The 26976-nt window shown below is 43.2% G+C and overlaps 3 protein-coding genes across 18 annotated transcripts in view; 2 read left to right on the top strand and 1 right to left on the bottom strand.

Annotated features, from left to right (window-relative positions):
* On the top strand, nucleotides 1-5366 carry LOC117161626 (dynein axonemal intermediate chain 7). Its single transcript, XM_033343286.2, has 16 exons — nucleotides 1-208; nucleotides 330-534; nucleotides 605-995; nucleotides 1107-1293; nucleotides 1379-1519; nucleotides 1584-1658; nucleotides 1727-1950; nucleotides 2063-2247; nucleotides 2370-2666; nucleotides 2737-2898; nucleotides 3047-3200; nucleotides 3322-3613; nucleotides 3719-3814; nucleotides 3959-4180; nucleotides 4262-4372; nucleotides 4433-5366. The coding sequence occupies exons 3-16, from the start codon at nucleotides 835-837 to the stop codon at nucleotides 4571-4573; spliced, it is 2448 nt and encodes an 815-aa protein (XP_033199177.2). The 5' UTR covers nucleotides 1-208; nucleotides 330-534; nucleotides 605-834; the 3' UTR covers nucleotides 4574-5366.
* The window catches only part of Syt7 (Synaptotagmin 7), a 23884-nt gene continuing 1562 nt past the window's right edge, over nucleotides 4655-26976 (bottom strand). The window contains exons 1-10 of one of the 15 annotated variants that reach the window (XM_033343308.2): nucleotides 21099-21459; nucleotides 18819-19714; nucleotides 12962-12973; nucleotides 11575-11878; nucleotides 11344-11484; nucleotides 11088-11235; nucleotides 10864-10973; nucleotides 10603-10771; nucleotides 10302-10514; nucleotides 4655-10136 (exon numbers count right to left, since the gene is read on the bottom strand). In XM_033343308.2, the coding sequence (XP_033199199.1) occupies nucleotides 10036-10136; nucleotides 10302-10514; nucleotides 10603-10771; nucleotides 10864-10973; nucleotides 11088-11235; nucleotides 11344-11484; nucleotides 11575-11878; nucleotides 12962-12973; nucleotides 18819-18907 (1287 nt within the window). In that variant the 5' untranslated portion in view covers nucleotides 18908-19714; nucleotides 21099-21459 and the 3' untranslated portion in view covers nucleotides 4655-10035. Of the gene's footprint in view, nucleotides 10137-10301; nucleotides 10515-10602; nucleotides 10772-10863; nucleotides 10974-11087; nucleotides 11236-11343; nucleotides 11485-11574; nucleotides 11879-12961; nucleotides 12974-13489; nucleotides 16733-18818; nucleotides 21460-24274; nucleotides 24530-26976 lie in introns of those variants that run through there. The other 14 variants (XM_076620327.1, XM_076620326.1, XM_033343309.2 and 11 more) reach the window with 14 other exon arrangements.
* The window catches only part of LOC117161630 (vanin-like protein 1), a 21453-nt gene continuing 13038 nt past the window's right edge, over nucleotides 18562-26976 (top strand). Inside the window, exons 1-2 of one of the 2 annotated variants that reach the window (XM_076620323.1) lie at nucleotides 18562-18648; nucleotides 23383-23563. The gene's annotated coding sequence lies outside the window, so the exon portion shown is untranslated. The remainder of the gene's footprint in view (nucleotides 18649-23382; nucleotides 23564-26976) is intronic. The other variant, XM_076620324.1, reaches the window with a different exon arrangement.

The following is a 26976-nucleotide window of genomic DNA, read 5'->3' on the forward strand; positions in this document are numbered from 1 at the left end:
TATATCGTTGGTAGTTGGTTACGGCAGTCGGCAGTTGTCAGACGTGTTACTGTCGATCGTGACATTCATGACGGCGTTTGACAAGAAACGGAGGTTTCTCGCTAATCCATTTGAATACATCGATGTCGTCATTTCCCCGACAAAGCGAAACAACGTCGTTGTTGACTCGTTCGAGCTTCGACTTGGACCAGGTGATCGTCTCGGACAGGTATCGATTCGGCAAAAAAGTACCCATTTCGACCCTATGTCCAGCTTGTCTATGATACACGCAAAGGAGAGGGAGAAATAGAGTAAGATAAGAAGTAAAAGAGAAATGGTCAATTTTGCAGGGGATCGAAGGGCAAAGCATCGTCGAATAATAACCGACAAACGACGAAAAGCATACAAGATTTCTTCGACGAAGAAAATGACCGCGATTCAGACTCGGAATCCAAGTTGTACGTGGAGTATGAAGAGGATGAAGTAGAAAGAGAAAGCATCGTGCGAAGACAACGAGCGAAATCCATCGACGCACCACGTCACGTCTTATCCTTGGTAAGGAAGAAACATAGTATTTCAGTTAGCGATAATCTAATTCGGTACTGTTGAACGTTCGATGTTCTAGGTGGAAAGATGGCGCGAATGGCAGGTTATTTCGCTGTAAAGTAAATCGAGATAAGCGACGATCATTTGATTCGCGTTGATGTCTGCGGTGTAGCGACGTAACGCGGTTCGACCAACTTTCGAATTCCAAATCAGCCGATCTAGTAAACGCGTTGAGCCGCAAACGCCGTGGCCGTTTCCCGAAAGAAACCGAACAATCTCGATTCTATTCAATCTCGATTAATTTAGAAAATGGCAGCGGCCGCAATTATAGCGCGATCCAAAGACACGTCCCTGAAAAATCAGAAAAAAAGGAAAGAGGACCAAGCTTCGCCGGAAGAAAAAACAGATGAGTCCGCTGTGAAAGCAGGAATCTTCGATGTAGATAAAATTAGTCGGATGGAGGATATCAGGTAACGTGGACGAAGGAACCGAAGTACGTAAATATGTACTTTTTTACTTCATCATCATCGTCTCTCCCTTCTTCTTCCTCCTCTTCTTTTTTCCTTTGCTATATCACGCAGGGATCTTATGATAAAAGACATGCAAGAGGAGATTCGTTTGGAACAATACGACACGAAACGAAGAACAGAAATGGAAGCGGAAGAAGCGACGATCCGGCAGAGACAGCTGAAGCAGACACGCGTCATACTTTCTCGACATTGGACAGCGTACGCGAATAACATATTGAACCTGAAACAAGAAGAGAACGTTGGTACTTGGTTGAAAATCACGCATTTCCACCATTTCATGATGTCTCTCTCTCTCTCTTCCCGTTTCTATCGATGTATTTTAGTGGGCACGGTACATGACTTGCGATGGTCTACCAGATCCTGGTTCGTTGTCCGACATGAATACATTCTTGTTTCTCTGGCCGTTGACAGATAAAGAGCCGAGTATGAATACCATAGAGGATAAGTGTCGAGTGATCACACACGTAAGTAAAGAGAATAATTTGGTCAATCGGTCGATAACCTTCATGATTAACTTTTATCTTTCAGCTGTTGAGCAAGATCGATCGGATTATTCGCTTCTCCACGATCGACTCGAAGGAATACGTGATCGAATGCGAATCGGTGAGTGGATCTTGAAGAAATCTCTCTTCTTTTCCAACGATTGTCACTTTTATTTTCGAACGCCACAGATCGCTACTAAGCTTCGAATGGAACTTCAACGGTGGATAGATCTCGCGTGCTACCGATTGCTACGTAACATCGAGTCTAACATGATCAGAGAAGACATGAAAACTACCAGATACGTTCGTGCGACGAACAAAGCAGTGTGTTGCGTTTGGGCTCCTATTCCGTTGCCGATAGGACTGAAACGACAAGGAGGGGATATAGAACGATCGTCGTTAATCACACACGGGTACCCTTTCGATCTTGCTGCGCCAATCTACCGATATGTTTTATTACATTCTTCTAGTACCGTTAACATAATATACTGATCGAGTTTGATCGTTACGCGTTTCAAATTGCAGAAAGTCGATCGAAATAGAATTCGAAGAAATGAAACTGACGATTAAGATGCCGAGCGATTTGGACTGCCATCGTATGGCGATTAGAGGTCTTTGGCTTGCTTACGATCATTACTCGATCGAAGCTCATTCCTATCGCATGCCCCAACTACCAGAAAATTTGTTCGATCTGTGGAATCCATCGTTAGGTACGTTATGCTTCTCTACACAGTTTTCGATGCGTTCGCTCGTGAGCGGGAATTTGGCGCAACTACCTTGACAAATTCCATCATCCTCTACATCTACATCTACATTGTGTTTTATTTTATAGATCTTCTGGAATACTCGACAAGAGAGTACGAAGAAAAGGTTCGATTACGCGAGGAGCAAGCGGAAGGACGACGTTTACGTCTAGAGGAAAAGAAAGCGATACTGGAAAGAATGGAATATCCTGCGGTTTCACCGCGGCTGGATAAGAAAAGGAAACGAGGTAAAAAGGAGAAAAAAGCACATTCGGCGAAAGATTACCAGTCGGAATTCGAATCCACGTTGGCCTCGGTGTTGCCTTCGAAAACGGAGCTATTACCCTATTTGCCGACCCCGAACGAGATACTTGGTCAGAGAGAAGGTAAAATCGTCGTCCGATTTTCCAATGGTCGATGTCATATCGTGTCGCACGGGAAATGTTTTTTTCACAGAGGAAGCAATGTCGGAAAGCAGAAAGTTACTCTTTACTCGATGCGAAAATACAGAAGTGAATTTGCGAAAATATAGGATCCTCGGTGGAGTATTTCGCGTAGATCTCCTCTACCAACCGCCACAACCAAAAGATCTCGGAAAAGAGACTTATTTAACTACTCGTGAGTACCATTTGGGTTACCTTCCAGATGGCCATAATTCGCATTATTGATTATGTGTTTATCGTTCGCAAACGCCTCGATTACGAATCGCGTCATTGAAACGACCACCGAAACCGGTCCAGTTATCAATTAAGCACTTTCGTTACAGTTGAATTACCGAAGGAGCCGAAATTCGTACCGTTTCTTAGATCATACGAGACACCTAAGGCACCACTGGAGTCCGAGAGAACGCCGGAAGTCATCGAAGCTGAAATGAAAGCTCTGGAACTAGCGATGGATGCGCTCGTCTTGCTTACACTCAAGTCGGTTTACGTCAATACGTCAATCTTATTCTTTACGAATTTTACTTTCCTTTTTGTTGATTTGAATTTCCCTCTTCATTTCCTGTTGATTGCTGCTCGCATCGCTGTTGCACCTGTACAGGCTGCCCGATTCGGTGTTCTGGTTCGAACCACCGGTGGTCGCCCATTGGTTACCAGAGAAAGAAATGTGGTCAACGAAACACGTACACGATGTTAAATTCAACGAAGAGAAACAAACGATCACGTTTCGTACCGGAAGATTAGGAATTCATGGATTAGCTGGCTACAAATACGCGAATCTTCCGTTTCAAAGTTGGGAATTGAAACCGGAAATGGGAAAAAGCGGACGAGAACATGCCGGGGTGGTTCTCAGCATTACAGCTGCCACGATTCAAGCCGAGTTCGTTGTCAGGGCGAGTATTATAGCATTTTCTCAACCTGGGATCTCGTATTCATACAGAATTCAAAGAAGATTTTTTATTTCTTGACGAATAATTAGGTTTCCTTTTCATTCGTAGGAAGATCGAGTTTGTTTGAACTCACTTACCGGTGCCGCGTCTACACCGATTAAGGAAATTATCGGTGAATATTTCGAATTGGAATGTTTGATCGAGGTAACTACGTGTAATTCGTCTTTCAACTTTTTACCCTTTTGTTCCTCTGCTTTTGTCCGGTCGTGTAAATTGTACATATTTCGCGATGCTCGAGTCGTTTACAAAGAGTACTAGCGGTAAAGCGTAAACCAGCGCAACTTGCAGCGATTGCAACAAGTTGGTTGCGACCTCTTTCCGGAACGGGACGCTGCCAGCTATTTAAAAGGACTCTCGATCAAACACCCGATCGCTGAGAAACACTTGAGAGAGTGCATGGCTCTATTGTCTACCTCCTATATTTTTTCTTGGTCACGATGGAACGCGTCTCGCAGCTTTCGAGAAATAGTTTTGCAATTTAAAGAGGTACACGGTTGCGTGGCAAAACAGGTAACGCGCCAACAAATAGCCTTCGGTTAATTATTTTCAAAATATATACTTGATCTTATTTTACTGAACTTTACCATTCAGCGTACGAACCTGACGGTCTTGGTAACATCTTCGCGGACAATGCGCATACGGTGTACCGAGGTCAGTTCCGAATTCTCCGACTTACCACTCGATGACGTCGAAGACATCAAGGTAAAGAAAAACGATCCTTTTTCTTCTGCTTTTTCTTCTTTCTTTTCTTTTGTTTTTTAGTTTTACGCCGACCTTTATCAATTGGCGTTAAACACCGCTGGGATCAAGACTCGACTACTGACGGAACAGATGTCGTATAAATTAGCGTCGACGGTTACTCAACTTCTCGAACGTACCAACGTTATCAGCATGTCCTCTTAACTCGATCGAGCTGCAAATAAGGACACTTGGCTGTCGGTGCATCGAAAATGGAAGAAGGGCAATAAGATTGGATGACGAGAGTTCGTTTCCCAAACGAAATTCTCTTTATTCGGATATACAACGTTATGTCGAGCATCAAGCGATATTCAGGAAATAATAAACGCCTCCGTTCGATCAGTTTGTCAACGATATATCAGTTTGTAAAACGATATTTCGACTCGAAGGAAACACACAGCGATATCGAGCTTATAGTTAAGCGATAAAGAGTTAATCGATGCGCTTCGTCGTTGGGTCGAGGGTCGAATGAAAGAGAATGAGGTAGCAGAATGATGTAAGGTAGAGATTGTGCGACCGAGTCGGTTGCTGGAATGCTCGGGACGAAGGGCAAGATGTGGAGCAAAATGTGTGTGCGTGTGCGTGTGTGGGTGGGTGGGTGGTTGAGTGTGCGTGCGCGCACGGATCAGATCGATAAAGTGTATAACAGGCGATACACAACGACGAGGAAATGATATGACAAGGAAGCGTTAAATCTGTACGACTGACAGAGTCCTTTACTGCGGATCTGACTACGTGGGCCTAGTCAGTCGAGGTTTCCGACAACGAACGGTTTGTGTATTTGTGTGTATGTATATGTGCTTGCTTGCTTGTTTATTTGTTTGTTTGTTTGTTTGTTTGTCTATCGATATCGTCAATCGAAAACGCTATTACTTTTCGAACGGGGCTCGTTCGTTCCGTTTTCCCTTCGTCCGTCTTTTTCTAGTCTTTGTCGAAAAATACAACTTATTTCTTCGAATCGATGTTTCCTTCCACCCCACCCACCTGTACAGATGGATACACCTTCCCAACTTGCAGTTTAATTCTTCTCTTGATTTTTAGAACAAACATTACGTGCATACGCAATAGGAAGCTAAAAAATATATGTATAGTGTTGCGCGCTGCGAGGGCCGGACACGCGTGGCGAGCAGTCTTCACTTCGGTACACAACCGAACACGATCGATCGCAGAAATTTCTTTCGCCCCTTCGTTCATTCGCCCGCTCATGTATTCATGTGTTCGTCCGTTCATTCATTCCTTTGTCCGTTCGTTCGTCCCTTCGTTCGTCTGTTCATTCAGTCGTTCGTCCATTCATTCGTCCGTTCATTCATCCATTCGTTCCTTTGTTCCTTCGTTCGTTCGTTCTTTCCTTCGTCCGTTCGTTTCTCCGTTTGTTCGTTCGGTCGTCCTCTTTCGCACCCATCTTATCTTCTCTTTCCTCTTTTGCTTCCGTTGAGTTCGTTTGCGCTTACTTCTTCTTCCACCGATCGACGGAACCCTGTTCGTCCTATGTATCGTTTGCACGCGTACGATATGTATACTCATAGTCGCGCGCAATATGTCAAACGATAACGCTGTCACGATAATCTCTTTTTTCCACTTTTCTTTTCCATTCCGATTCGGACGATCGCGAATCTAGCGTCTGCGACGTTCCCTACTTGCTTATTAATCTTTCTATATTCTCAAACACATCAGCATCCGGCTCGCCAGCTATTCCAGCATAACTTTTTCCATTACCTCTTTTCTTCTTTTACCTTCGTTCGAAATTTTTTGTTTACAAGCTCGACGATGCTTCTCCCTTAAGTAGGTGTACTTGCATTATGACCACCCGACTACGTTGTTTCTTCGTCAAGTTATGCCTGAACTACGCGATGAGCGTTTATCAATCTCAAGATTAAAGACTTGTAGTAGTCGATGATGAAATGGTCGATGCGTAAAGTTCAACTTTCGATAAATTTGCGAATCAGAAAACAACTAGAGGAGGCGACCTGCCTTCCCTTTTCACGATGTTACCGATCGAACGAAAGACCAAGAAGAAAACGAGACAGTAATATCGTTTGACGCGGTGCGTCGTACGCCGTGTCAAATGAGTCCCGCGTGTCGGCTCGCTCTCGATCCGACGCAGAGGCCAACAACTTGCACTTCTCGACTCGCCACTTCGCGCGAGTTACAGCAGGGTGAATCGTGTCGAGAACAGAGAGGTAATACGGATAGGCGATAAAATACCGACTATGATCGAACCTGAATAAGTATCGACTGGATTACGCTGATCGACATCGAGTAGCGAGCCATTCTCGCGCGGGATCGCTCTAAAATCCTATTAACGCTCGTTCTATCGTTATCGCAAACTGGAACTTGACTCGCAAGCTGCTTACGATTGAGGTAATCCATGGTATAAGGCCCAATTCGCATCCAGTTCGAATTAACGCGTACTTAGTTTGTATACACTACGCAATGTATGTCGACGATTCGTTTGACTCTCTAAAATAGGTTTTAGAATTAGCGCGCGTTCCATCTGCGTGAGAAAACACAGATTAAATACCAAACATGAACGATCGATCGCTCGAACAACGAATCTCTGGCGCCACACGTGAATGATCTTCATCCACGCGAGAAGAGTATACGGTAGAGATAATCCGTCCGTTGCTTCGGCTAACTCGGTTTCCACTGACACCGGCCGCCGATCGTTGTTGCTGTCGCGCGAGTTTCGCGAAAGCTCCATCGACCGGGATCGCTCGAAATTCCGAACGATCGCGGCGCGTTGGAGCAAACGAGAAAATCGGAAAATAAAATAGGGAGAAGAAACGCTCGAGGGCTGGGAGACACCTTCGATCCGTCGTTCGCGTTTACTTTTGGCACTTTTTCTCCGATTATGGGGCTAATTTTCTATCTGAGCGCGCGTAATCGCGCCAACAGGCGTTCCATCACGATCGACCAAACGCGATCGAGCGACATACGAACGTATAATATTTATAAACGCGCTGCGAACGCGTTCGCTTAACGACTAAACGCTATGGATCTGGTGCATGTGACACTCCTCTGGTGCAAACGTTAGCTCGGACTCCGACTCGAAAGAGTCGAACAGGAGTCGAACGAGTCGTTTTAGCGCATTTCTCTCTTTTCTTATTTTTTCCTTTTCTCTCTTTCCTTTTTTTTTCTTTTTTCTTTTTTCTAACAGGTTTATGCGAAATCGTAATGTTTCGTGTTGCATTTTGCATTTTGCATTTCAACGGTTGCGTAACGGTATAATACACAGGCTACGATATACAAACGTTAGTCTAACTGGTTTTTGTGCTACTCGATAATTAGGTGTACACACATGTGCGATGCGTATGCGTGCAAATGTTCGACCTACTTCATATGCAGGTGTATGCGTTCGTGTATATGTATGCGGTCCTGCGTGCATGAGTGCGTGCGCGCGTGTATACGTGCATGCATGCGTAAGTACGTACATACTTACGTAGGTTCGTGCGTGCGTGCGATCGAACAAGATCGATGTAAGATTAGACGAGATTGACACGTACGCGAGAGAGGAATCGGATGTACCCGCGTCGCGTGCAAAATCGTCGCTCGATCTCGCTGGCGTGGTACGTAGCTCATTTAAGAAGCAGCTCGGTATTTATTCACACTCGACTATCTAGCTATTCGTTAGATTGTAAAACCACTGAATGTAAAAATATTCGTCGACCACGCTGCTCGGAGCATGTGTTTGCCGCGACATCGAGTACGACGTTTTCGAGCCGCAAATCGCATCTACGCTTGTAACGTAAAAGCACTACGCTAAACACGCTACGCGACGCCCCTCGCTTTGCCAACAACTACATATTCACTACCACTGTCGGTGTTTTGCTTTCGTTTTACGACGCACTGCACATTCGACTCTACACATATACCGAGATGAACGCAGTTGCGCACACAGATACGCCACGTATATGCAAACGCACATGTACACGCACACTTTTCGAATGCGAATATACGTATGTATGTATGTATAATGTATGCAAAACCTGCAAATCGTCGTCCCAATTTTATCTCGGGGATATCTCTACGTGTTATCGTCAACAACAGCAAACTATCGAATGTAACGCTTAAGATTAATTCAAGGTGTAACACCGATCACAATTTTTATCGCTTTCAAAAGATTTCCGACTAGGTCGATACAAAAATTCCGTCAAAAATATCGCTGCTTTATGGTTTCTACTTATAAGAATTCAATATTATATTCCGGTGTTCCCCCGTTTCGATCATTCGTACACGTACGCGATGAGCAATTGCACGCTACCAAATAACCAACGGATATAACGAAGGGAAAAGAAACAGAAATGAGAAGGGAGAAGAAAAAATTGGAAGAGAAAGAGCGCGCCTTGTTTTTGACACATAGAGGTTTCGAAATAATCGGAACGGCCGAAACGTAGGATATCGTGGGAACGCGACTAAAGGGGAAAGAAGATGACCGAGTTTGGTTCTACCTTCGGTCAACGATGGACAAGATGCTAATCTATTGAGTTTAACGGCCGACGCGAAAATGAGAAATCACGAAATCGAGGCAAAGGGATGAAACAGAAATCGCGCAATAAAGGGAAATTTTTTGAAGATTGGTAGACGAGCAAACATTTCTTTTCTTTGTCGTAACGCTTTGATATCTGATGGTAGAATCGAAAGACACCGGGGTTGAATATACGGGAAACAGGGACGAGGTTGACGCTGAATCGCATCAACGTATTTCGAAGCAACGGTATTACGTACTCGGTACGTACTTACTCGTGCAAAACACTCATAAAAATAATGTTCGATGTTAAATGTCAATAGAGTCGCAAAAGTAATATCGATCGGTCGCTGTTTCGGGCGTCTCGTCGTTCGCTCGAAACGTATATCGGTATGTTCAAACATCGCGGCACACGATCTCGCGTGAGAACGAGCTCGTTATCGTTCGCGCGAGGGAGTTGAATACGGATATATATTCGTCGTGAATCGTTGTCGTGCATGAAGAAAAAGGAGGACAAAGAACTAACCGACAGGAAATATCGACGTTGCGCCGGAGAAAATGGTTCGATCGTAACGCAACGTACAGAAACAGTTTCTGCTCATAAGTATCCTGGGGGAAAGGGGAATCTTTCGCTCGATATGGACGCTCGACCTTTCCTCCGTTCTCTTTCCCATTTCCAGCCAACCGATAGAGCAATCGAGGGAAAATAAAGAAGCTAGTACACCGTTGATCTCCTCCGTACTTTTCTATGCAGAAGAACGTCGTCGCATGAAACCAAACGGAACGCCACGTAGTGAACTATATTTGTATGGGTAAGCCGACAGAATGTCTGTCACTTTCGATTCGACACGATACTCAACTGCAAAAAGTGCGTGAATCGAAATCAACAGGCACCTCGAAATCGTACCAAAGATCTCGGTAGATTTTGATCGATTTTATGCCAAGTGGAAAATAAAAAACGGGAAGGGGATATATAAGAGAAGAAGGAAACAAAGAGACAGCGGAAAATGAAAAAAAGAGAAAGGTAAAGAAAAGAAATAGTGGCAAAGTTAAAGGGGCTCGAGAATTCGGAAGATACTCTCGATGTTACAGGTCTAGGTTTGATCGACGATTTCCAATGTGCTCGTAACGTATACAAGTAGCACCAGATACGTTCAAACCTTTACTCTGGCTTTAGTCGATGCCATTGTACGATCGTTTGCCGCGGCTTCGTAATCATATCTTGCCAGTGTTTCGTTTCGCTCGCTCCACTGCCGTTTTTTCCTGAAATTTTACCAACGAACAACAACGTTATCCGATAGTTGTACGCGCGCATAGATGCATAAAGAGACCGGCAACGCTGGTGATGATACGATTGTGACAGTAACAGTGACAGTGACAGTGACATAGTGGCGCTTGCATTGAGCGAATTATCGAAAAATACCGTACCTGCAAGTTGAATCCGTCCGATCAACTCGTTTCGACCGATGTTATCGAAGTCCATCACCATTACGTCCAACGAACATTCTCGAATCTTTTCCCATGGTACATTAAAAGAAAATGCTTCGTTGAATACTGGATTCAGAGTACATTTAAATATAGGTGTCTTCCGTTTTTCGATCCTCTTGTCGCCGAATTGCAACCATACTTTTACATATGGATCTAAACGCAAGAGCAGAGTGGAGAAAAGGGAAAAGAAAAAATTATGCGTCGTAGCCTGACCGCGATCTCAAAATATCGAATCGCTCACCTGATTTTCCGTTAATATCTTTTGCTTTCAAGTTTCTCGCTTTCAAAAGCGTCAAAGTGAGTACGGAATTGCTCGGATGATAACACAAAGAACACAATAATTCGCCGCACTTATCCTTCGCCGGTGGTTTCAGGGCTTTCCAAAATGACGGTTTGTCCGAAAAGTCAACCTACCGAGAATCGTTCATCGTTATATCGCGACTCGATACCACTCAAACCATCGAACCATCGCTGAAGACCACGGATTGATCATGAAAATTACCTGACATAGCGGAAGAAACATTTCTCCGATAGAATCGTCCCTGGAAAATCGATCATAGTCGAACACGTGTAAATGCAACACTCTGCTTTGTAATTTTTGAATCGGGAAACCTACGCAAAGAACGTAATATAACGCGACGTAATCCTTTTTGAAACGTGTAATCGTAGTGTGCATCTGTGCATGCGATGCAGTTTGCCTGGAACGCATCTCGGATCGATGCTTACCTTCGAAATAAAACGTTTCGTTCCATCGAGGATTTAGCGTGCGTCTCTTTATCTTCGTCTCTAGTCGGTGTTTCTTGTCCGGCAGAAGGGTTACGCGGACGTAAGGATCGGACGTCCCGGATAAGTCCTTTGCCGGCAAATCTTTACCCTAAAAGTCAAAGTACCGAGTAACATTTGTCATTTATAGCTTTGGCCGCGATAGGTAGGTAGATGGAGGTAGACCGAATATCGACGATTCGCGTATCGTAGCACTGACCTGTATAATACGTAAGATAAGCGTAGTGTTTTGAAAATCATATTCCAAGCTGAAGTGTATTTGACCAACATTCTCGCTGGGTTCTGAATTATCGATGTACATGTCCACCAAAGACATCGATCTGCTCTGCAGAAACGCTTTCTGAAATGAAAACGTGTTCAAAGCTACACATACGGATTGGACTCGCGAAATCGGCGGAAGAAAGAGACTCGACGAAGAAATCCGACCTACCGACGGATGATCTCCTTTGACGTTTTGCAGCTGTTTGTTTTGCACTCCGGCGGTGGGAGTGCGAGGTTCGGCCGTTCCAGCGGCCGACCCGCTACTAGTGCCGCCGAGGGAAACCGCGTTCGCCCCGGCGCCGCTCGTTCCTGCGTTCGCATTTCCGATACCAGACGCGGCTCCTACGCCAGACCCCGATCCGCTAGCTCCCGCGGTTGCCCCGCTCGTCGTCAAACCGCTCGAACCGCTAGTTCCCGCCGCTCCGCTTCCACTTGTCGATGTTGTTGGTTTGTTCGCCGGGCTATCGGTTGTCCTACGGCAATCGACCCTCTTTTCAAATCTCTATCGCACCATTTCATCCGATCGCGTACCCCGCCTGGCTCATTTTTATCGTTCTCGTCCTCGTTGCGTCATCGTAATCGTCTTATCATTACCGTGGTTCACGTTTCGATCTCGTTCATCTTTCATCATCCGCCAAAAATCTCGCGTCATCCCGATTTCCTTTCACGTGCATTTATTAACAAGGATCAAAACTAAAGCGCATACAGTTTCAACTACATATTTTGGCGTAGCTAAAGCAGTCGCGATTAGATTGTGCGTCGTCAAAAGCGACCATCATCACACTACAAACTACGGTGAACGACGACTCATAGTCAGGGGTTCTATGTTCTATCTACCTATCTAACGTATTATCCTACACATACGTATGTATATGTATACGTAGCTATGGTGCAACGGCTGTCTATGCTCGTCCTTCGATGTATCGAGCTATTCGGGCTACCATCTAGAATCTAGACCTAGTCTTTTAAACTCTAGACATTCAAGTTTGATCGACAGTCGTGAAAACGCATAAAAGCACGTGCGATTCGATTAATTGGGATGCGCAATGCCAAATTTGCCCTGATTTTCTTGTTTTATAAATCTCCCTCTCTCTCTCTCTCTCTCTCTCTCTCTCTCTCTCTTTCTCTCTTTCCCCCTCTTTTCTTTTCCTCTGCACAACGCCGAATCGGTAGTTTCACTTGAAATTCGTTTAAAAGGAAAATCAGGGAGAGTCGAGCGTTGAGAAAGGATACTACGAATAGAAAAGTAACAGAGTTTGTTGCAGTTGAATTCGGTGCAAAAATAGTTGGGAGATCGCGCATGTTAAGATCAGGGAAAAAGGAGAAATAAGCTAATGTTTAGAACGAAACTTGAAACGGGAGAAATGGAAATGTAGAATCGAAGAATTGAATTCAATTCAACTACTTACGCAGATAAAGCAGCACCCATCCGCGAATGAGACATTTCGTTCCATTAGGAAGGAGAATTGAAAGAGAAGATAGAAGAGTCAAGTGAAGCAGTATGAGAGAAGATAGATTAAAAGTTTTTGCTATTTACCAACTCGTGGTATACTTACTCCAATTGCGCTCTGGATCCCAATAGTAACCCCGAAAGGACGCATGAAACAAAAGAAGCGAAAACAGGAATTGGTGAGTCTTGTGTCTTGAATCTTGAATCTCGATCTCAAATTCGAAGAGAGAACGACGAAACAAACGATCACAAGGAATTCGTTTTGGTTCGATGGACTCTCGGAACTTTCTCGTCACAATATTTTCTTCGCTGTCGTGTTCCAAACGTTCCACGTTTCGTTTGAAACCGCGGCGCAATCAGTGCCACTCGCAATAGCAACGAATCCGAAGAAGAAGAAACTTGAGAAGAGAGGCTAGCCAATCGAAAAATATAAGGTGCGAGATACAGAAAGAGAGAGAGAAAGAAAGAGAGAGAGAGAGAGAAAGAGAGAGAGAGAGGTATAATGTCCCACGTTGTGAGTCATTGTTCAGACAAGCTTATTCGATGACGCTTTACGCTAATCGCCTCAGGGGGACACGCTATCATGCTAATTTTATTCCTAATTTACGTTGCCGATTTAATACACATTCCTTACCTGGTGGTGTAATACTCGAAGAAGGCAACCAGTATTTCCAACGACCTCGTGACTGCAGCCCACATGATTTTATCGTTCCGAGAGAGTCTTTAACCACGATTATTGCGAGAACCAGAGTTCACATTCCTGTTATCGAGTTTATGATCTATTCCATTGAAAGAAGACGAAAAACGAAGAACGTACTTTCCTATTTATACGCGTGTGCAACCTCTAGCCGCCTCTAAACTTTGTAATCTCTTTCTTCTTTCTCTTTACTCGATAATACACTTCCTCGAGCGAATTATTCTCTTCGAATCACAAAACCTGGCGCGGTCCGATCCGATCCGATCTTCGATACTTTGGACAAATTTTGTCTAAATACACAATAAGCAGCACACGAAAACGTTTAATTTCAGAATTGCAACATTTCGATACGTTTAGGTATCGAATTCGATGCATGTAAGAATATTTGTAGTTCTTAATAGTGAATATTTCGCATTCATAAAACAATTCGTATCGCTACACGACGTCATTTCAGAAACTGCTTAGCGGTGGTGCGTGAATCTGAGTTTTCTCGAGCAACAATGTTTCAAAGAGAATGGCGGCTGTCGTGTACCTATATCGCGAATATTCAACGTTTTCGCAAATGTATCAGAAGGGAAATAACGAACGATAGTCAAACGACGCAGAAAGCCCTAGTTCCGTATTTCCGAAAGGCGATCAAAGATAATAATAGTAGGCGATCGTATACGCGAAAAAAATCTGGGAAATTGGTTCGGTTATATTCCAATATTCCATCGCGTCGGTCGGTCAGTCTGTTGGTCGGTAGAACGGACGCGACGGTCGAAAGAAGGGGATACGATCGATCTTAGCTACATTCGCCGGTACCGCTGCCACGCTGTTCACGCCATCGCCGACGTCACTGCCGCCACCACAGTCACCGCCACCGCCACCGCCACCGCCACCACTGTTATCTTCTCTACCGCTACTTTTATTACGTATCGTGTCTACTGCCAATCAACGCTATCACCCCATAATCGTGGTTACCACGACGTTGCAGCAGCACCACGACACCGCCGTGCCGCCACGATTATGCGACGATTATGCGACGCGTTCACGAAATTAGTCACGCGTTATCGATTCGCGCACTGTTCCAGGGGCCAAGTCCTCCGACGTTATCGATATTCGAGAACCGGACGACAAATTCCGAACTCAATCAAGGATATATTATATCGTGCACGTGGCAACGATGTCTGCGAAGGTCGATAGATACGGCGCGCGCATCTCGCTGGGCACGCATACGCTTACATCCATACGCGATTAAACCATTTTTATACACCAATCACCAAATTCTATTGATAAGACTGGCTTTCAATTGTATGTACTACAATTTACACGTATCCATCGATCTGCAAGCCCTATCGATCTCATCCCCTTCACCTCCCGTCGCCTCTCCATCTCATCTCTTGCCCTCGTTCTCTGTCAAACTCAAGACTCCAGATAATGTTCGGAACGTCCGTGCGCCGAACAATGAGGATCGTTACAACAACGATAATTTCGTTCTAGCACAGCGAACAAATCAGTCATGTATCGTAGATTTTTCCTTTTCTCTGAGAGATTTGTTCTGTTGTCGTAGATGTCGGTAGCAAAAAGTCCTCCGAGCTTTCAGCACGAAGGAAAATTACGAACGAGACGATCGATCGAAACGCACGCGCACGACAAAGGTAAGAGTTCCTGGCCGTGATGCGGTTCGGTCAATGCCGAAGAATATCCAAGCAACAGGTTTCTAGTCGTTGTACTACACGCGGACTATGAATTTTACAAATAAATTGACAAACTCCGATCCTTTCGAAATTTTACGAAGAATTTACGACTCTCTTCCGACATAACTTTGGACGAATTATGTAGGTACCTACTACGTTCAAATTTAGATGCACGTAGTGTCCCTTCAACTACTACATACATTTATCGAATTACTTTGCATTGCTTGCACGAACAACGGACAAAATTATAATATTAACCATACGATGTTACTGAAACATCATTTTATTTCAGAATTTTCAAATATTTACATATGTGTATTTTGTACGGTCCGCGGGATTCGACGTAGTTTCGAGAAAACAATTTCCGAAAAAATTTCGTCATCAACTTGAAACGATTTTAGTATACAAATCTAATTCGAGGAATCGATTATCGTTAAAAGATCAAATTACGAACAATTTACAATCGATCGATGATTACTACTTTCGTTTTCGCCGCCATCGTCCTACTTGGACGAAAATAAAAGATTTCATCTAGTGTGCAATCTTGAAACTCGTTAGCCACCTGTTACGTAGTTGACGCATTTGAAGAACACAGATCGAAACAATGCAAGATAGAACATTAACGATCGCCAAGCGAGCACGCGACATATTATATACGCTTATCGCTTTTCCAATTTTATCGCGGCTCCTTCTCACCCACGTTACTCCCACTGACCTCGAGAAAAAATCGCACACCTTTTATGTAGACCTTCTTTTCTGGGCTTTCTCGTCTATAACAAGCATTTGCTAGAATCTTTTACATTCCCCGGTAAAGTCAGACGAATGGATGATAACAATAAAAACGTGTTGTCGTAGAACAATGCGCGAGGTGATATATAGGAAATCCGAATCGAATGGCTCCGTAGCCGGGACGAATAAACAAAAGCTGGTAGAATCAATTGAAAAAATTGTAAGTCGTAGGCTGAAAGCCGTAAGCCATAAGTAGTGAGTCGTGAATCGTGAACTGTGAGTCGTGAGCCGTAAATCGTAAATCGTAAATAGTAAAGAAGGACACCTCGCGAGAATATCGCTTTACGTCGATCGAAAGAGAAAGTGGCAACGTACCGCGATCGCTTTCGCGCGAAAAAACGCGCGTGTATCGCCACTTCTACCCGCAACCGCGTCGCATCACAGACTAAACTTTCCTCCTGGGTGGAAAAGCCCTGGTTGCATTCGCATCGATGCTTTCAAGCCTTCGATACATTGGCGCCACCTCGCTGCTCACCCAAGGACCGTTCCGGACGCCATAGAAAACTTCTCCTACGCACCAGGGATCAAACGCGCGCACCCCTTTTTGCCCTTCTATCATCCGTTTGCTCTCCCCTTCCTGCTCTTTTAACCCAGACCTACCCTCTCCACACTGGTTATGCCTCTCTACCATCGTGTCGTATCCTTACCCTCTACGCCTGTACCTGTTACCATCTCCACCGTACCGCTATCGCTCCCACCATATCATCCCATCCCCTCCACAGCCGACACCCCGCTATCGCTGCCACCACTACCTCTATCTCTACCGCCGCCACCATCACCACCATCACCACCACTACCACCACTACCACCACTACCACCACACCTCCACTTCCGTCCACCTCCGTCCACCATCCCCACTCCCCTACCACTACCCCACACCACCATCACACCATCACCGCTGTCACTCTACCCTTATACAAGCGTACCTTTCTCTCTTCATCTTCGATCCGTTATCACTTCTCTCAAAATCTTTGCTTTGTCGCGAATTTCCTTGGAATTTGATTTGATCCGATAGTTAGCATCAGAAAATTACGTTGAACGCTGGTATTTTGTTCGCCAAACGATCTATATCGAACTTTCCAGATTGTCTATCCAACGTATCTCATGAATCTTAAAACCGTCGCGTCGCGTCCAATCCCCTGATTCGCAGTTGCATGCAAGTTGTTTTTCCATTTATCCAAAGTCGATTAAATCGGCAAAAATCGGACGAGAAAGAAAGAAATTATAGCTGGAAATTTTTTCCGACTTTTCATATACGAACGAGAAAAACCCACGAATCGTCGAAACGACGAGTTCGATCGGGAGTTGCTCCTGTTTCTCCTTTGTCTAGAAAAAGCCTGAGGCATCGTTAAATAAAGTGGGCCAGTTCTGGTGTCCTTTCAATTATTTGTATATATCTTGGTGGTCGGGAAAAACTCGGATGAGAAATAAAGGAAACGAAAATGGGTTGCAGACACGTGCGCAGGCGCGTTCTCGTGTCATTTAACTGACCGAACTCTACTACCGGATGATAGACGCGGCTGTTCCGTTTACAAGATTCATCGCCTCGAGCGATTCGAATACGTATTACATGTGGGTACAGTGGTCTCTCGGCAAAATCTACAAAAACGCGTGGACACGCGACTCTGTATATCGACACATATAAGTAATTTACGATAAATCTGAAAATTGTCCAATAGCAGCTGTAAATCGAAACAACAACATTCAAATGTCTCTTTAGTTTTACTCGAGAGCTCCTCTTCTCCAGCATTTCACATTGATGATGTTTTCTTTTGTTTGATAGGAAAAATATTATTACACATCGACCATCGTTATCGATCACTTCTCTACATAAATTTCTCCTCTTTCTCTCTCTTTCTTACTCCTTCGTCCCTTCCCTCCCTTTTTCCCATTTTCTCTTTCTATTGTTTTTCCTCTCGCTACCTCTGTCCAATATTTCGCCCTTTTTCTATCAATTTTTCTTCGTTGATCAACGTTTCTTCTTCTCGATTCTCTTACCGTGGATCTTGCGCCTATCAGCGTCTTACTTTTCAATGTAGTCGTAATTTCAAGTACGCGACACGCGCATACAGGAACGTCCCGTAAATGAGACAAACGAAGACCGACGAAGAACGATAAAAGTACAAAGAACGAGAATGAAACACGCGTATGGGCCATGGATCTCGAGACCCAGGGAATTATTAAGTTGACGTGGATAAGCGAAGTTGGAAATTCGTTCCTTTATAAGTATATATACATAGTTATAGATATTTATAGGGGTACGTTTCGTTGAAACGATTCGCATGCTTCGAGAAACTGTTGATGAAAAGAGAAATGGATACACGGTTTGAAAACCGCGCGAACTTTGCGCGACTGCGAAAGCAGAAGGGGTAAAAAAGGAAAAGGACGAAAAGAGTAGAAGATAGTGAGTGCAAGCGGCCATAATCGGCCATAATCGGCCATAATCGGCCATAATCGGCCATAATCGGCCATAACCGCGCGCGTCCATCGCGAAAACGGCAACGACTCAACCGCGTAGCGTGGATAATCAGTATCGGACAATGAGGAATCGGACGGACAATCTCGGATGGAAGCAGCGACAAGCAAGTGCGCGCGCGATAAACTACCAAAACGGACTTGAATGCGTAGGTTTGTGTGATACTAATTGCCTAGATGGCGATGAAACGCGACAGAAGCATAAAAAAGCCAAGCAATTAATTAGTGCGCGCGCTACGTGCCGATGCTTTCTAGCATCCTGGTTACTCGTACCACGTCGAATCGATTACGTGCTCGACGAACGGCCGAGTTAATTTACTCACAGACTCTGCGACAAGAACCGCGACAGTGCCAACTTGCTGATTCGATTGTTTTTCAGGCCATCCAACATTGCAGAGGCTGCGATTTCCATATTCGATCGTTCGCTTAACCAAACTAGAAGCGAAACAATTTCCCGTGTTCGTTCTTGACTGATTCCAATTTATCGAGTAACGAGCTCCTTCGACGTCCCAACCAACCAACGTGTTCCTCCTATTCGTCGAATCGAAACGCGTCCAACGAAAATCCCTCGATCCCAATTCAGAGGCTGACTGATATAATAATATCACGATATCGTATTGTACGTTCACCGTATCGTATCGATCACTATAATTCTCTGTGTTTCGAAGCTGATCGTGTTTGCTATACCAACTATCGAAATAACAACTAGGCTATTTCGTCAATCTTGTTCCAAGCACACATACAAATCGTCGAAAGACGAGGCGAGGCGAGGCGAGAAAATGCAAACAGCGTTACAAGTCCTCCTTGCTGACTGAACGCTGATTATTTACTTTACCCCTCTCTTTTACCTCGATGCCAATTAATCCAATTTTCAACGTATTCCTCGTCGAATCGCAGCGTCGCATGATTCGAGCCTAATTTTTTCTTCATCAACGATCTCGTATCTCAATCTCCCTTCTTTCCAACACGATCGTCACCAATCTCGTCGACGAAACAGTTTCATGTATAATGGAAACAGTTTTCGCTTTCTTCTCCTCCCTTTACCAACCGCTCTCTCTCTCTTTCTCTTTCTCTCTCTCTCTCTCTCTTCCTCTATTTATTCTTTCTCTTCCTCCTTATCGTTTTATCTTTCTCTTACACGCTTCTCGTCAACTTTCTGTTTACCCCCCTCCCGCCGCGCTTTCTCTCGTCCTGTCCCCCTTCTTCTTTGGTTCTTTTCCTGAAAAGACGTTGATGATTTGTCGTCGTTCGTGGTTTGTCGGTCGTCGTCAGACAGTCGTCAAAAACTGCCGTGTCCGGTCCTTTTACGCGTTACGGTCACGATAGTTAAAGTCTTCTACTTCTCGACGATGACAACAATGACTAACTTTCGAGATTCTTCTCTTTTATTTCCTTTTCTTTTCGATTTTATCTTTTAGCACGATCGTTTGTGTTCTTTTCCAAAAAGAAACAGGAAAACTGAAAATCAATTTCTTAGTAATTTACGAGTAAATCGCGTACAAACGTTGTTCGTTCCGGATAGAAATGAATACTTGATCGAGACGCTCTATGTGCCCTTCCAACGACCGATTCACCCACGATATGTAGGATTAAGACTAACCGTCGCGTCACATTCGAAGTAGTCAAAGAATTCACCTTTAACTCTTCGATATTCTTGATATCCTTTTTCGCGTGAATTTAGGAACTGATTCGAAAAACGCTTTGTGTCGTCCAGCGGCAACGCTCGACGAATAGATTAATAAATACATACAACGACTAATGATCGTCACTTTTGCGATTCAACAACGTTGTAGTTATAGTCAACGCGTTACAAGTGCCCAAGGAATATGATCAGTTTGCCCGTAAAGAGACGAAAAAGAAAACTTTTTCTTTCTGCCAACACAACTTTGTAATTTTTCAAACTTTTCTCATTTTCTTTTTTTTAATTTTTCTCTCCACCCGCTTTTCTTCTCTATGCTCGTCTCTGCTTCTCCTTCGCTTTTCCCTTTTGTTTCTATCCTCCTCCCTTTCTCTTCTTTTCGCTGCTCGTTTCCTCTTCTTTCTCGCGCTGTCTTTCGAATTAAAGAAGGTTTGAACGTAAAACTATTTATTCACTGGTTTTCAAAAAAAATCCGCAAATACACCGATCGAATGCTTCCGTTCGTCGATTCGTTTGCCGTCCGACGTGACAACCACTTTGATTTCACTACGACCCGATCCGATCCGATCCAATCCGATCTAATGAGTTAAATAAATTCGATCACTTAGACCGAAAGTCGGCCGATCGAATGCAAGGGTTGCGTGGTGAAAGCACGATATACACCCGTCTAGTTTTCGACGAACCCAACAGGATGATATGGGAAAGGGGAGAAGGTGGCGGAGGTGGAGAAAGAGGAGAAGAATAAAGAGAAAGAGGAGAGGAGGGGGTGTGGATAGAGAGGATGGTAGTAGAAAGAAAAAAAGATTGTTCGCGTAATTAGCCAATTACGGAAAGAAAATTCTTCGAAAATTTGAGCGACACGCAACTTCTTGTTTTGAAAACGGAGAATCGATTTAACGCCCTTTTTAACGAAATACCAGATCGTTTTGAAAACCAGTGAAAATCGACGCACTGTGACTCGTACTTTTAATTAAGTCACTCTCGATTTTTCGTCATACTGTAAAGATGTTCAGCCATTGCTCTTCAATATGAGCATCCATTTCCTTCGATCCTCGATTACGTCCTCCAGGAAACAAGGACAAGGACGACGATAACAAGGACAAGGACGACGACGACGACGACGACAACGACGATGATGATATTCACGACAACGTCGATAGCGACGATAGTAACACCAACAAGGATAAATGATAATCGATATCAGAGGCGAGAAATTCTCGAAGGATGATACGAATACGAAAAATGTAGAGAACCGGTCCAACGACTAGTATACGTTTCGTCCAACTGAAACGGACGAGCCGTTTGCTAAACGCGAACTACCTTTCTCCGCTGTGGTATGACCTACTCGTACACTGCTCTCAGCTGCTTTCAACCCCCGGAATCCTACCGTTACCCCTATGACCAACCCCCACTAGGTCCTTCATGCCTTCCCCTCCCCTCACCTCCTTTCCCCATTCCTACCACTGCCCTCGTTCCACCCGTTTCGTTTCTACCACTCCAAGTCCCACTCCGATCTTTCCCGCCTCCTTTCCGCACCACCATCCACACTCCCTAGACTCGACTCTTCCTGGACCTTTGCTTCCCCTCCGACTCTTTTCCCAGGATCGCTTATACATACATACATACTTACGTGCATATACATTACTATCACTATTACTATCTGTCCCTCTCTCCATCGTACTGCTTCCTTCCACGGCGCATCTCCCATCCTATCCTGTTCTGCCCTGCCTGCCGCTTCTCCTACCGACTATTCTTTACCGACCGGTGCTATACTATGTAAACTATGCTATATACATACAGTATGTACATCACTCGACGTATGTCCTTGCTTCGTTGCTTATTTCTCCATGTCCCTACCACATGCCAACTGTCGCGCGCGCTTCTTTTCTCGTATCATCCTTTCAAGCACGTTAGCCGTTCTTCTTTCGTTTCGTCTCATCTCATCCTACGGATAGCTTTTGTTCATCATCTACCTTCTACTCTCCATGCCGTTTACGATTTACACTTTTTACCTTACTTTTACTTTTCTCTCTTAAACCTTCGTAAATCTAATAACCTTTCCATTATCTTATTTTTCCTACTTCCTACATCGATGATTAACGATCAACGATCGACGATCGATGATTCAATTACGCCATTCAGTAGTCGCGATTTATATTTTTCGTTTCTCCTTTTTCCTCTTTTCAAAATTTCATTTCTTTCGATAAAAGTTTGCAATTGATATATCCGTTCGACACAATGATTACGAGCAATCGCCATCTCTTTCGAAACGTTTAAACTAATACGGAGATTTACCAGTACATATATGTATTTATGTAGTATGCTTTGAAACAGGTGATACGAAAGATAGAATTGTTTTGTAACGTTACAACATAAATTAGTTTTATCTTATCTTAATTTATCTATGTCGTATGTTGTTACCGAATATTTAACTACTAACAATACTAGCACAAGGTCTCCATTTTCCTTTATCCGCTTTATATCACGAGGAATTGCGACGAGTAACGTGGATTTTTGTGCAACGGAATGTTTTAATAAGAACCAAACGATTTCGGAAATACGTGTATCGCGGTTCGATTAGCTTTCGATCGGCACAAATAAGTAAAGATCGTAACGAACTGTAATTGTTATACGAATCTCGATAGAAGACAGTAGCTATGTATGTATGTATGAAGTATGCAACGTAACAAGTGGCATATCTGTTGCATTCCGCCGATTTAAGTGCTGCGAAACACCAGACTACCTGGCAGGTTTCCAATTGGCACCTTGTTGGGAATTACGGAATTTATAGCGCTCTATCTCCTTCACTTTATCATCGTTTGCAACTTTTTCGTAGTTCCTCGGCCGATCAAGTTCACGAGTTTCGATACTCGATTTCGAAGTAAACACTTGACCGTTCCTGCAAGCGACAATGGCAAACCAATATGAGATTTAAGCGATCGATTCGACGAACAGTTTCGATCGCGACTTGATACATGTTTATACACATTACTTTATATCCAGTGTTTTCCCTTTCATTTTTCTTTTTTCGTAGACAATTGACAGAAATGAAAAGATATCCACGACGTAGTATGCAATTCAAGTTCGTGAACTAAATTTATTTACAAATTGTTTATGCAATTTTTATGTTGGAAATAATGCTTTTGTGGATACAGTGATTCGTCGAAACGTACGCGCATCTACGTTCGGCCGCGACCGAAATAATTTAGTTCTATTTATTTATTTATTTATTTACTTATTTATTTAAGCGAGCAATATGCCCTTTGATGTACATCTATAATAGTGGAAATGAAGATACAAAACGAAAAAAATCATCTAGAACGAACAGACATTACATTATAAGTGTGCGTGCAAAGATGCTCTTCTTCTTATAATTGTGTAAAATATTGGAACATCCGAGAATCGATTACAGAGACACGGAAAGAAAAAGTAAGTTTGTACATTATTATCATTATCATTATCGTTGTTGTTGTTGTTATTTTTATCATTGTTATTATGATTATTATTATTTTTATTATTATTATTATTGTTATATATTTATGCATTAGTTTTGTACGTTAATGAAAATTAATCGATCGCTCGACCTCGAACCACTGTCGAAAGATACCTGTACCTTGTCAGTGCCCGAGCCGCGTAATAAAACGATATTCGAAACGCGAATTTCTCTATTGTCGGTAAAATCGGCATTTTTCGACAATGGCCAAGTGATCGGTCAAATGGTCAAGTCACAGAGGAGTATACATTGTGCATAGACGTCTCGTCGGTCACAATGACCTGTCCCTAGTCGGTCTCTATAATCAAATTATTTCTCAGTCGGTAACAAGTAATGGATACTGCTTTACCAACCGGTGCTTTCAACGTTTATCCATTTTCATTCGTATGTTTCAATTGACTAATATATATGTACATATGTTTGTACATATGTATGTACTCTCTTTCCTACTCTCTCCTCCCATCACTTCTCCTAATGTTTCTCTTCCCATTTACACAGTTTTATTAGGAATATAACTGCGGTATTATATTATCGGTTATTCGTTTGCCAAATTATTACATACATCTTTACAGTTTTCGTTCGAGAAAGGTACGGTTATATTTGATCGGACAAACAGAGTGTAAAACCAAATTGACGTTTGAGCTTACCCGAAAGATTTTGTACTGATTAAAGGTGTCCTGAGATTTAAAAGACCATTTCTCTTAGCTGGTTTTCCATGTCGGTTATCGTTGAAACTATCCCCGTGTTCGCTCTGTGGTTCGAGATCATTGTCCCGCCGTTTCGATCTTTTCGTTCGAAGATAAAGCCACGCTGCCATACCAAAAACCACCAATATCGCTAGACCTCCCACTGTTCCAAAAACTGCTGTTAGAATTACGTCCTTTCGCTCCATGCTAAGTTACCTTTGAAAGAAAGATGTTTATTCAAATAGAGAAACGTTTTATCAATTTTTGCCTGTTTGACCTCTCACATCACACTCGTATTCATCAATGAGTCTCGTAATTGTATTAAATTGTCAATCGAATACAGAGATCATATTAATACATCGACGAGGCGAGAAAGAGCGTATCGTGTGCGATATCGATATTAAAAATACAACTACCCTTTGCTCCTCTCGTTTCCACAAATTTCCCATTATCTACGCTCTACACAGGAGGGGAGTTGGTGTTTGCCGAGGACATGCCAAGAATAAATAACACGGTGACACCGCAACGATATTGCATATTACCCAGCTCTCTGTCGATTATATTTCTCCAACTAATCAATACCAATGATATTTTTCACCTCCTTCTCGTTTCTTTGGTCATTTATAGCCATCATATTTTATCCTATGTATTTAGTTTCTTTATAGTCTGTCCTCTTCGCCTCTCTTCTTCCCCCCTGTTTCTGCTATGCATAATCCGTTTTCATAGCGAAAGAGGTGCAGTGCATGAATGCTCAATTGTTACGTACATAAGCAGATTGGTTTTTCCCATGATAAGAGACTGGACGAGCGCGTAGGCGTTACGTGCTTTGACATGTAAACAACCCGTTAAACCATAGTATAGCATAGCATATTAACCTTTCAATGAATCCCCGGCTTTCCTCGTATTCGTAGAACTCTAAATGCGGATACCGCTCGACCGTTTCACTTCTCTTTATGATTCATTATCAGTCTATGTTAAATTAAATGATGCGTCACATAATCGAGCTTGGCATAGTTTCAAGTGGTCCTTTCATCGAAACATTTCAGACAACCTAATTAATTATTAACCTTGTGATTAAAATCACGTTCGCTAAACAAAAGATTTTCCCCTCGATCACGGTAACGGATGTTGGTTCGCAGTTGTTCACCTTTTTACTCCGTGATCAACGTTTAACCAAGCGCGTATAAACTCACCGATCCGGTTAATGATCGATTATTATAGCTATGAATAATAATAATATAGCGAGTAGGTTGAACGAGACAAGATAAACGCATTACCGAATCATTCAAAGTTTACAAAGTCTCAAACTCGCCAATAAACTAATTGCTATTTATGGATGTTTAATCGCAGAAAATATCAGACGGGTAGTTCCCATCGTTTCCAGTTACGTTACCGCGTAGATCGTTGAGTAATTGTTTTTCTTTTCACTGTGTGCCGATACCGTTGTACCGCGTGTCTCTTTAACGCACGGTAATTTCGATAACCTCTACTACTCTCCTGCTCGATCCCAAGATTCTTCTATGCATAATAGACTCTGGTCGAGCTTTTTTGCTTGAAACGGAGCAAACGATGCTCGAAAAGCGTGAAAAGCGTGAAAGACTGGACAACTTTAACATTCAACCGACTAAAGCACTAAGCAAGACGGTATTTATAATTGACCCTCTACCGAACTTTCAAAAGCTTTAAAATTAGGTCGTGCAAAACTTTTCTTTTCTTCCGTGCGTTCAAAAAGGGGCAAGATTGCGTGTGCACGACAATCTATCATTAGTATCGAATTTCATAGCAAATCGCGTTCGTCTCTTCTTTGTGAAAGCATTCTTACGCTTTTTGTATGTAATATATATATATATATGCTTCTTCTAAGGTTAAGAGTTAACAGATGTTTGAAATATCAAAACTTGTTATAACAGTTTTCTATGTTACCCCTATTCGATAAGAACCGTCGACTTAATCCGTTTTATGCGCCTACCGCGGTGCAAACGTCGTAATTGATACGCTACAATGAAATACTTTATCGGAAAGATAAACACGTATTAGGAATCCTATTGTGGCTTGCATTTACGATATCAGTCCATGTCCATATGACCACCACGTGTTGTTATATCGTAAATGCTCAATCGTAATCATACCGTGTAATTTATTTTCCGAATGTAATTAACTTGACAGAAGTTCAGTTAGAGATGAACGATAGACATTAATAAAGAAAGAAACGTTCGGTGCGTTATTCGTGGAGATGACCTGGGAGCCGACTCGTTTCCATTCCCGTTGCCAACGCCGTGACGCGACGCGTCGCGACGACGCGACAGGGTGAATATGTAGTAACCTTGACCGATGCTAGATATAACAGATATAAGTAAGACGTTGCAACTACGGATCCATATCCGTATCAAGATTATCGCTCTATAGATGTCACCAATCAGAATACTCCTGTCTTAATACTTTTGCAAAACAATATCACGTTGTCATCCGATTTCGTTCTCGAAAGCGATGTTCCTCTTCATCGCCAACCATATTCGATAATACAATTCACGAACGTAACAAGACTATTAAATTATGAATTTCTGATGTTTGCTGTTTGCTCTATATGTGATATCGCTAGAAAGTTTCGATCAACACGCTCGCACGCGTCTCGTTTTGTTCGCCTTACAAAATACTCGGGTATC

This window comes from Bombus vancouverensis, chromosome 7 (genome assembly GCF_051014615.1).
Source record: "Bombus vancouverensis nearcticus chromosome 7, iyBomVanc1_principal, whole genome shotgun sequence".
Taxonomy (NCBI): domain Eukaryota; kingdom Metazoa; phylum Arthropoda; class Insecta; order Hymenoptera; family Apidae; genus Bombus; species Bombus vancouverensis.

Bases quoted from the DNA above. Each gene is read 5' to 3' on its own strand.
- LOC117161626 (XM_033343286.2), top strand. From the start codon at position 835: ATGGCAGCGGCCGCAATTATAGCGCGATCCAAAGACACGTCCCTGAAA. The intron at 1,294-1,378 runs GTTGGTACTTGG...GATGTATTTTAG, and splicing joins ACCTGAAACAAGAAGAGAAC to TGGGCACGGTACATGACTTG. The intron at 1,951-2,062 runs GTACCCTTTCGA...TTCAAATTGCAG, and splicing joins TCGTCGTTAATCACACACGG to AAAGTCGATCGAAATAGAAT.